At 38.4% G+C, this 10,668-nt stretch overlaps 2 protein-coding genes and 1 pseudogene across 5 annotated transcripts; 2 read left to right on the top strand and 1 right to left on the bottom strand.

Moving 5' to 3' along the window:
* Positions 1 to 143: 143 nt before the first annotated feature.
* Positions 144 to 5,959, top strand: LOC111808389 (uncharacterized). 3 transcript variants are annotated; one of them, XR_015411504.1, is made up of 5 exons: positions 144 to 272; positions 668 to 3,345; positions 3,423 to 4,837; positions 5,086 to 5,121; positions 5,309 to 5,959. XR_015411504.1 is itself a non-coding variant. In XM_087116825.1 (5 exons), exons 2-4 carry the CDS (start codon positions 689 to 691, stop codon positions 4,804 to 4,806), a joined length of 3,975 nt encoding a protein of 1,324 aa, XP_086972951.1. In that variant the 5' UTR covers positions 144 to 272; positions 668 to 688; the 3' UTR covers positions 4,807 to 4,837; positions 5,309 to 5,959. The 3 variants fall into 3 exon arrangements, 2 of the variants coding, with proteins under 2 accessions (XP_086972951.1, XP_086972950.1); XM_087116825.1 differs by lacking the exon at positions 5,086 to 5,121 and having other exon boundaries at positions 3,423 to 3,511; positions 3,578 to 4,837; XM_087116824.1 differs by lacking the exon at positions 5,086 to 5,121.
* LOC111808391 (FKBP-type peptidyl-prolyl cis-trans isomerase) lies at positions 5,103 to 5,794 on the bottom strand. The gene has a single exon (XM_023694328.2). It carries the CDS (start codon positions 5,792 to 5,794, stop codon positions 5,246 to 5,248), a length of 549 nt encoding a protein of 182 aa, XP_023550096.1. The 3' UTR covers positions 5,103 to 5,245.
* A 123-nt stretch (positions 5,960 to 6,082) lies between the features above and the next one.
* LOC111808390 (uncharacterized) lies at positions 6,083 to 9,486 on the top strand (annotated as a pseudogene). Its single transcript, XR_015411505.1, has 3 exons — positions 6,083 to 6,227; positions 6,827 to 6,946; positions 7,056 to 9,486. The product of XR_015411505.1 is annotated as an uncharacterized LOC111808390 (transcript).
* The last annotated feature ends 1,182 nt before the right edge of the window (positions 9,487 to 10,668 follow it).

Here is a 10,668-nt window from a genome sequence, read left to right as displayed (position 1 = left end):
TTTTGTCAAAATTTATTCCACTTTCTTCAATCACTAACGGGCCGAATGTGGAGTCCCATCTAAATTGGGTTGAATCTATTTGGGCCTAAGTGGGCCTTGGCCCATTAGACCACCAATAATTTCCAGTCCTACCCTTTATATTCTCCAATAATGTGCTTCCTCTTCGTCATCTGCTCGTTGATTTTGGTTCCATAGTTGTAAACGCTTATGTGATCAGTTTCATTCTTGTGTACTCTCATCGATCTGAAAGGCTCGTAGGAATCTGATTTCTGGTATGAATTTTGCATCTTTGCCTTAAGAACACAAAATTTCCACGAATCGAACGAAGAAGATACGTTGATTTGTTTGGTTTCTGTTTTTTTTCTTTATAAATCGAAGCAGAGGTAGGGTTTTGAGTTGTTGAGCTGCGAAAAGTTGTTGGAGTTTTCTGAAAATTAAATTGGATGTGATTTCGATGTTTAGCTGGTCGAACGCGAATATATCTGACTAAGACGAACAGATTGATTGAAGATCGAAAAATATATTAAGCTTCTGAGATCTCGGAAGCTTGGTTGTACCCGAAGTGAAGAGATTTTTTCATTATTTCTTGTTGTTTCTGTAATTAGAATGTCGTACTCGTTTCTTCTTTTGTGGTTGTAATTTTTCTCAGTATCTATTCATTTGGCAGGTTGGGTTTAAGCGTACTGTCATGTCAACTAGTGATTATAATGCAATTGTTCCTATCAAGAAGAGGAGGTTTCCTTTAATGCAATCTCCTCCGCCCAAAGAAATATCTTCTCTTCCATTAGTAGATGATAACATAGCAAAAGTAGACGAGCCTTGCGTATCAGATGGTCCAACAGTTTCCAATTCTAGTACAATCACAACTTCTGAATTTTCAGAGAAGAAGATATCATTTTCTGAGGACGGTAAACGGAAATCTGATTTATGCAATATGAATATGGTACAAAGCATTATTGGACCTTCCAGAGTCGAGTTTCAGGAAAATGATGCGTGTTCTACTGACTGTGTGGAAAATAAAGAAACATGTATGGTGAATGAAAATCATGCGCTTGTTCTGCATGAGAAACCAGAGTTCAAGTTACCACATTCTGATGCTAACTCTAACCCTGGACTTTGTGCCGAAAAGGAAAGTGATGAGATTGACAGAAAACAACTTGATAGATTAGAGTTTTCAACTTCTGTAGCGAAAAAAGAAGCCGAATTATCAATTGGTTCGAAGGAACATCTTGTTCCAGACTCAGTTCTTGAAGGGAGTGACTTGAAATCTCTGAAGCAGATTAATTTAGAACCAGTGTTATTGAACTTAAGTTTAAGCAAGGAAGGAAGTCTCGATCAGCCTCTCACTGTAAATGTTGGGTCCAGTTATGATGGTTCTATTCAGGAGTCAAATAGGGAAAATTGGGATCTAAATACCTCGATGGAGTTTTGGGAAGGCTGTTCAAGTGGCGATCCTCCCGAGCCTGTTCCAGCTGTTCAGACAAACACGATTGTCACTACGCACAGATTCTCAACAGAAATGGTTGATACTGATACTCTGTCAGGAAAGCTAACTCCTCTAGATGACAGTGATCATCTTCATCTAAGTCTTAGTTCATCAGATCATAGGCATGTAATAAGTCAGGAACAAAGTTCATTTGTCAAGTTAGGCTTTAGGAAAACAAGTCCTTCTCTAAGCTCAACAGGAAGAGGTTTGCAGTTTGATGATCTTAACGGTGCACTAAAAGTCGTAAAGCCAGAGCCATTTGTTGAGGCTTCCAAACTCGAGTCTAAAAGTGATGAAGTTAATGTGCTGGGATTATCAGACAGTGCTATTGTGAAGCGCGAATTTCTTCAAATTCCCAATGCTTCAGATATTTATATACCAATGAACACAGTTAAGGCCAAGTCTGTTAACTCTGAATCAAATTACGAAAGCAAACAGGTAGCACTCGAAACATTAGGTGGTAGATTAGATTTGGTAGCTAAGCAAGTTCTTCCAGAGGTAGATAGTTCTTGTCCTGCACCGATGCCTTTTGTGGCAGAGATGACTGAAGCAGCTGGAAACTCTTGTTCAACTGATTTGATCACAGATGGAGACATGTCAAACCATCCAGAATTGCAAGCTCCTACTAAAGAACATCTTAATTTGAAAGCACACGAAGGAGCATATCGTTGTGGTGGTGAACTCGTCGATTCAGAAATGACTGATATAAGTAAGGATCCAGGTTCCAAAGATTTCAATAGTCCTATTATAAAGCCTATAGCAATGCCTAGAAATCCTTCTCGTACAAATGATTCAATTATAGAGGCAAACATGTCGAGCCCTTCCGAATTACATACTCCAACTACAGGACCTCTTAATACGAAAGTGCACCAAGCGGGATATGGCTGTGATGGTGGACTTGTGAATTCGGTAATGACGGATGTAAGTAAGGATACATGTTCCAAAGATTCCAGTAGTTCTGTTATAAAACCAGTCATTGTTGAAGATGAAAATCAGAATAACCCACTCTGGCGTCCTTCGACACACACGAATGAGCAGTGCTCTAGTTTGCAGGGAGGTGAGGAAAGTTCTGTAAATGATGAGGAAAAGATCAGTCTATCAGCCGATTTATTAGAAGAAGATCCATATAGTTCTGAATATGAATCAGATGGTAAGTTGGATGTAAATGAGGCCATGGATGCAGTTGATAACGATATAGAAGAAGATTATGAAGACGGAGAGGTTCGGGAACCGACATTGACGACTCAAGTAGAAAGCAGTATATGCGAGACGAAAAAAGTAAAAAATTTTGATCATGGTGATTCTAGCAATGGACTGCCTGGTTCTGATTGTTGTTCCTCCTTGGTTTCTGTTAAGCAGGAAAATAAATTAGAAATCCTCGATGTTAAACAAGAAGACAATCTTCATTCTGTAACTTCGAATCAATCGTCCGAGCAAGAACGATCGAAAGAGTTGCCTGTCGAAGAGCATACCACTAGAGTGTGTTTGAACAAGGCCAACAAGGCTAAAACATCTGCCTTAGAGGACCAGGAAACTTCCCCTGAGAAAGCCAGTAATGGAATCGAAGAATCGATTACGACAGTTTCTCAGAGCGACGCAGAGAAGGTTAAAACAGTAGATATCGTGCGAAACGACAATCCAGCTTTGCCAAATGTCGAGCCTTTAAATGATGACGATGTGACTGACGATATTACTCGTGGCAGTAAGCATAGCCGCATTGTTAGTCCCTGCAAACCTTCATCGTCTTCACTTCCTAGTAAAACGAAATCGAGTTTGGCGAGGTCGGTTTTAACACAAACTGATAGAGAACGAATACCCGACATGGGGCACGAAGGGGAAAAATTACATCCACAAGGAAGGTGATTATCTATTTCTTAGCTGTGCATTAATTTGATTTCATTCTGCATTGCTTTGCTGATTTCTTTCTATTTTCTAGAGATGAACCATATAGAGACGTTTTCCAGAGATTTTATGTGAATAGACATCAGAATCTATCACCCCAAACCAATTTTAGCCGTAGAAGAGGTAGATTCACTATCCGGATTAACTCTGTCCAAGGTGAATGGGATTTTAATCCAACAATCTCTCCAGGAAATTACAATGATCAAGTACCACCACCCTATGATGCCCGTAGACGTAAATACATGCCTGCTGTTTCTGATGATGATATTGATCAAAACCATTATAAAATGAAACCCGATGGTCCATTTCGTAGCGCTGGTGATCATCGAGGTAGACAGATATTAGACGACGAAGGCCCCCTTTTTTGTCATATGGCCTCTAGGAGGAAGTCGCCTGGTCGAAGAGATGGGCCTCCTCCAGTGCGAGGTGTTAAAATGGTACACAGAATGCCTAGAAACATCAGTCCAAGTAGATGTAATCGTGAACGTGGATCGGAACTGGTTGGACCGCGACACGGTGAGAAGTTCATGAGGACATTTGAAGACGAAACTATGGATCCATTATACGCCCACCCTCAACCTTCGTTTGAAGTAGATCGGCCTCCTTTTATCCGAGACCGAAGGAACTTTCCTATCCAAAGAAAAAGTTTTCAAAGAGTTGATTCTAAATCTCCAGGAAGGTCCAGAGGACGCTCTCCTTCCCAATGGTTTCCATCCAAAAGAAAGTCTGAGAGGTTCTTTGGACATCCAGAAATGGCACGGCGAAGTCCTCCACCCGGTTATAGGATGAGATCGCCCGATCAACCTCCTCAAATCCATGGAGATATGCCAGTTCGAAGACATGGTTTCCCGTTTCCGTCACTGCCACCTAACGATTTGAGGGATATGGGTTCTGCTCGTGACCATGGCCATATGAGACCTGGTCTACGAAGTCGAAACCGAACCGACAGAATGTCTTTTAGAAACAGGAGGTTTGAAGATAATAGGATAGAGAGTAACGAATACTTCGATGGACCTGTACATCCTGGTCAAATGAATGAACTGATTGATGATGGCAACGACGACGATCGAAGAAGGTTTTCGGACAGACACGAACATCTTCACCAATTCCGACCACAATGTAATGATTCAGACAGTGAAAACTATCACAACGATGCAGACGAAAGAGCGAGGCCTTACAGATACTGCACGGAGGATGAAGAAGAGTTCCATGAAAGAGGTAAGATGAGGGAGAGGGAGTTTGATAGACGTGTAAAGAACCAACCAGAAAATTTAGGTAGACGAACCGTGATTGAAGAACATGAAGTAGAAGAATACAGACATGGTCATGGTCGGCAAATGTGGAATGAACATCATCACCATCATCATCATCATCATGGCTTTGAAGACATCTCCCGAATGAAAAGAAAAAGAATTTGAAATTTCCTTTTCTATTCAGCTCAGAAGCCAGGTGAGATTCAGATGAAGCTGCGTTGCTCTTGTTCTTGGGAGGTGTTTGGATCCCTTTTATATAGAAAAATGGCTGCTGCTCATTGGATGGATGGACTTATCCCATCCATATCTTACTTATTAAATATTAAAAGAATTCATTCACTTAAAATATAATTCAATTCAATTTCCTCATTAGTCTCTAGGTGATTCTAATACGTTCAAGAAGAGAATTTAACCGCAAACTTCAAAATCCATACCTCCTTCCAGGTACTCATGGAGCTTGATGATCAAATAAACAATAATGTAAGATTCTCTCAGGTTTCTTCATATATAATTCAAAAGCGTTGGTTGAATCTTAAGTGCGGAAAAGAGAGAAATCCGGAAGATTCAAGAACAAGCAGATGAACAAAAGACTAAATTATTGAAGTTAACTTTTGATTTCATCTTGCGGCCAAACGCTAACCTTCTCCTTCTCGTATTTGATATACAGAGCAGCCGCCGCCGCTACGAAGTATACTTGAATCAGTATAATCGCCGGCGTGTGGTAATTGATGACGCCTTTTCCAGTGGCTAATTCCACTAGAACCAGTGCCGATAATCCAAGTATCGCAATCCATCCATTGATCCTCTCGCTGTACGGACTGAATCCGAATTCTACCTTAAGTCCGCCGGAAACCGCTTCCTTCAGCGGCACTGGCGGAAGATACACTGACGAGGCGGCGGCGGTTGATCCTTTCCTGGACTTCCGAGCCTTACGAATCTCTGCCTTCTTTCCCGTTCCGCGTCGGAGTTGGAGTCGGGCCAGTCGGTCCTCGAAATCGTCGCCGTCCGATCTAGGTTCCGAATCGGCGGCAGGAGATTCCGGATCTGCTGCTCTGGTTACGAAGGTGAGAGACTTCGGCTTGTGAGGCTTGGAATTGGAAGCGAATGCGAGGGAGTTTGGAAATTGCAGTGAGGAAGATGGAATTGCCGCCATGGAAGGAGAATGCTGGGCTCGAGGATAAACTCGCCCCTCTGCTGTAACCGTCTGGACCTTATATTTTTTATTTTTCTTTTTATATTTTCTTTTTCCGCTCTTTAAAATTAGTGGTTTATTTTTTTTCCTTCTTTTTTTGAATTAAATAATTTAGCGGTTTCTATTTGTTCCGTTTTTATATTTTTGTTTATACGGTAATGACTAGAAATGATAATTATTTAAAGTTTAGGGACTAAAAAAATAAATTTAAAAATATTAAGACAAATAAATATTTTAAAAGTATTGGTGTGAAGTTTTAGAAACCAAATTCGTTAGTTCGCTCTCCAGGTCAATGCCATCGTCGATTTGGATTTCTCGTGATTCTTCCTTGATTCCATTCTTACTCTCTCTCGGTATCACCAGCAAAACGAGCATGTATCAGATCTGCGTTTCGGTATTGTTCGCATCTCTGCCTTTAGGATAGTAATCTCTTTGAATCGGTTGAGTGTGTTTCTTTCGAGGCAGAGCGGAGTTTTGTGGAAGTTTGAGTCGTTGTTGAGGATCAGCTGTTCAAATACTGGAATGTTTTCTACCAGTTCAATCGATTTCCTTATCAAGTGATTCTGGTGATTTGATGATCGGTTAGATGTGGAATGTGTTTGCGTAGATGGAGGTTTATGCTTCTTTTATTTTGTTCCTTTTAATTTTATCGTCAATTTAGTCTAGTTCGTTAGGAATCTGGAATCCTTTGTTCTTTCACTGCTGGAGTTTGATATACGGTTCATTGTGCTGTGTCTCCCCTGATCCAATCTCGAGGCGTGGATCATCTAAACTTTTGTGGTTAAAATTTGAACACAGGAACCTCTCATATGCTGGATTTAAGATTTAGATGCTGGTTTTATGATATTTTCACGATGTAACAGTGCGCATCGCTAATATCTTTAGTTTTCGCTTGAGATTCATTGATTATTTCGACACAATGCCTGTCATATGCTATCTCGCATACTGAATCTTTTTTAAGATTACTAATGTATTGGTATCCATACGGTGCAGAAATCGAAAGTGAATTCTAAGAAGTTAGTGAGATTTTGGTGTTGGATTGAAGTGATAAAAGATCAAGAAACTGTATTAAGCCGAGGTTTTGGAATAATGGCGGTACCAGAAAGTGAAGAGGTGCTTAACATTTTTCTTTGCTGTTTTCTGGATTTTGAAGCTCGTGCAAGTTTCTTCTCATATGGTTTTATAATTTTTGTCAGTAAATGTTCTATTGGCACTAATGCAGGTTGGTTTAAAGCGCATTGGCTTATCAGTTAGTGACTATGATGCAAATCTTCCTATCAAGAAAAGGAGATTTCCGATAGTGCATTTTTCTCCATCTCCATCTGAAGGTATATCTTCATTCCATCCAGATGGAAATTTATTGAAGATTGAGCGGCCATCTCCACCTAAAAAGGTATCTTCATTTAATTCCGATGAAAATTTGTTAGAGGTCGAACAGCCGAGTCTATCTGTGACAATAGTTTCAAGTTCTAGTGCAGACACATGTTATGGGTTGTCAAACAGGAACCAGGACTGTGTTTCTAATGAGAATAAACGAAAATCTGATACTCATTCATGCTATTTGGATATGGTCCAGAACGATATTGGGATGCCAGGAGCTGAGTTTCCGGGACCCGGTTTGGGGGGACATGAAGATAAGTCCTTGGTAACTGAAAAACACTCCGTTCATCGATCACCGGAGATCTACGGTGAGTTGAAGTTATCATCAACTGGCGTCGACTCGGATCCTCTTGCTAGTAACAAAGAGGAAGAAATTGATGTAAAAATGCCTGAAGAAAAGTGCAGCTCTTAAATTTGTCAAGTTGAAGGAGGAGCTGAAGTATCAGAGAAATTGGTTTCTTACAAGATTGACCTGAATAAGCAGAATTCTTTGGAGCCTGTGTTAATGGACTTGTCTTTAAACAAGCAAGGAAGTAGCTCCCATTGTGATGATTCTCTTTTGCAATCAAGCAGGGAAAAATGGGATCTAAATACCTCAATGGATTCATAGGCCCTTTTAGATTGTGAACATAAAGGAAACTCTATTAAAGCATTCATACCATCAAAAGAGCATCTTCATTTAAGTCTCAATTCATCTTCTCCAAAGCCTACACTTGAAGAAGATCCTTATGTTTCTGAATATGAATCAGATGGCAACTGGAATATTGCCGAGGTTGAAGACGACGATGATAATAACAACATAGAAGAAGACTATGAAGATGGGGAGGTTCGGGAATCGATGCAAAAAGAGGTCCATGCTTGTGAGAAAAGAGAAATTGAGCCTTTGGATCATGCTGATTGTGATGATAAGAAGATCAATTCTGCTGGATTGCCTGATCATGAATGTTTCACATTAGGTCCTCCGGAACTGAAAACGAAACCCGAAAATCTGGACTTTAAGAGTGAAGACGATGTTCATACTACAACTAAAAGTACATCTTGTGAGCAAGAACATGAAGATCTTTGTGTGAAAGAACCACATGACGTAGAGAATACTATTGGTGAGGATGTAAACAGGCCTATGAAGGCTGCAGGAAGAAGCCAATTATCTCAATATGTTAATAAGGATCTTCTCCATTCTAAGCAAATCCACTTGATGTTCCGGGGAAGAAGGAACTTCTCATTCCAAAGAATTGATTCTAAGTCTCTAGTAAGATCCCGATCTCTCTCTCCGAGCCAATGTCTCTTTGAAAGATCTGATAGGTTTTATGGACGTCCCGACATGACACGTCGAAGATCTCCAAATTATAGGACAGACGGGACGAGATTGCCCGATCAGCATCCTATACGTGCGCATATGACAGGCCAAAGACAAGGATTCTGTTTCCTTTCACCATCTGATGATTTGAGGGATGTTGGTCCTACACCCAACCATGGGAATCAAACTGAAAGATTACCTCTTAGAAACAGAAGTTATGATGCTATAGATCATCAAGTAAGGATAGAGAGCGATGAACTTTTTGATGATCCCGTACGCTCGGGTCAACTGAGTGAGTACGGTGCTGGCAAACCCGATGACGAAAAAAGAAGATTTACTGAGAGACATGAACCTCTTCGTTCTTTGAAGCATCCATTTGATGATCGGACACACAATTTAGTTTGGTGTATAATCAAACCATAAACTTGTAATTTTGTATCTAATTAGTTCGTGAATTTTTGAAAAATATTGAGTAGGTTAACAATCTATTGAACATAAAATTGAAAGTTCAAGAACCTATTAGGGAAAATTAAAAGTTTGTGGGTTTTCCTATGGTAGCCTGTTGCAGCCTTTGTCCGTCCCGACAAATTTAGGCTTTATCTACTGGGAGTTATCAAAGGAGGAATGGGCATATACTTCGCTTTCGGAGATTCGAAAGAATACACTTCTCCCTTCTTCGTTGATCTAGGGAAAAGAAACTCTCTACCTGTCGGGAAGCTAGACATTAGGTAAGTGGTTTAGTGAGGATAACTAAGTTGACATGTCGAGGCCCCTATCAAAAAGATACTTCAAAGGCTTCAAGATCGAGGTATCATTAGTCGAAGAAGAACCTATCCCATCCATGTGGCCTACTTGACAAACGTCAAGCGGATTTGCTAAGTAGAATGGAGAAGAAAGAAAAGATTCTTAATCGACCTGAAGAGGAACGAACAGCTTGAGCATTTGAAGTCGTGATCATGAATTGATAATTTACTATTTTAAATATTTGTAAAATTTATTTAAAATATTTATGGGCAATTTAATAAGTACAATCAAACAACGGCAATGCTATCCATCATGGAAGAATGTGAAAGGATTTGATTGATTATTAATTATTTATACAACTGTTTTTTTTTTTTTTTAATAACAAAATTAAACAACTGTACAAGATCTCAAGCGGCCGTCTTAAATTGTTTTAAAATATTTTTATTAATTTTCTATTTTTCATTTAATGTTGTGGTTATAATTACATGGCCTGTGGATGTCCTATCTTTTTGGTTGTAAATTGATTTTCTTTTTGAAAAAAGTAGTTTATTTATTTATTTTTATAATAAATATATTATATTATTAAATTTGATGTTATAACTTAATAATAAACTTCAGAGTCAATTTGTTAATACTTTTTAATAAATAAGCTGTTTTCAATACATTAAATTATTCTACTAAAAGTTTTAAAAATTAATTATTGAAAGTACTAATCATTTAGATAATAAAATTATGTAATTATTAATTATTGATTTTAATATTTAATTAATTTATTACGATCTAAAATATGAGAGTTTATATGTGATTTTTTATTATATATGTACTTTCTAGCATTTTTCACACGATGATTGTCGTAACTCTTACCATAGTTAAGAATGTTGTAACTTTCCATAAAAAAAATTAAACTGAGAGAGCGATCCTCTCGATGAGCTGACCATACCTGAAACCGGCAAAGGTGAATAATAAGTAGAGAATATTAGGGCATAGTCAAACTATCTCGACAAAATGAACCCATAACTTTAAAATCTAGCTTGAATCCGTCACTTGACATGGAAGAGCCCATTTAGACTGAGTCATGTGAAAAATTCATGTCACCCATCGTCGGATATATACATATTTTTCTTCATTTTTCTCATTAAACTCATAAATTTATTTAAATATGAAATGATATTTAAATCTAAATCTCATGCAACTAAAACATAATAATTAAAAATGTTAATTAAAATATTATTTTTAGCACTTTCGAAGTTATATATATATATATTAAAAAATATTATATTTTCACGTTAGCTTTCCACTAATAATTAACAAAGAAAACAAAATATTAGGAATAAAAATGTAATTATTTCTAAAATAAATGAGAAGGTACAATGTAATCGAAAGCAGAGGATTATTCCCACATAAACGCCCGCGC

Source organism: Cucurbita pepo, chromosome 13, assembly GCF_057944985.1.
Source record: "Cucurbita pepo subsp. pepo isolate OVF chromosome 13, ASM5794498v1, whole genome shotgun sequence".
Classification (NCBI taxonomy): domain Eukaryota; kingdom Viridiplantae; phylum Streptophyta; class Magnoliopsida; order Cucurbitales; family Cucurbitaceae; genus Cucurbita; species Cucurbita pepo.
This window is presented reverse-complemented; position numbering and strand designations above follow the sequence as displayed.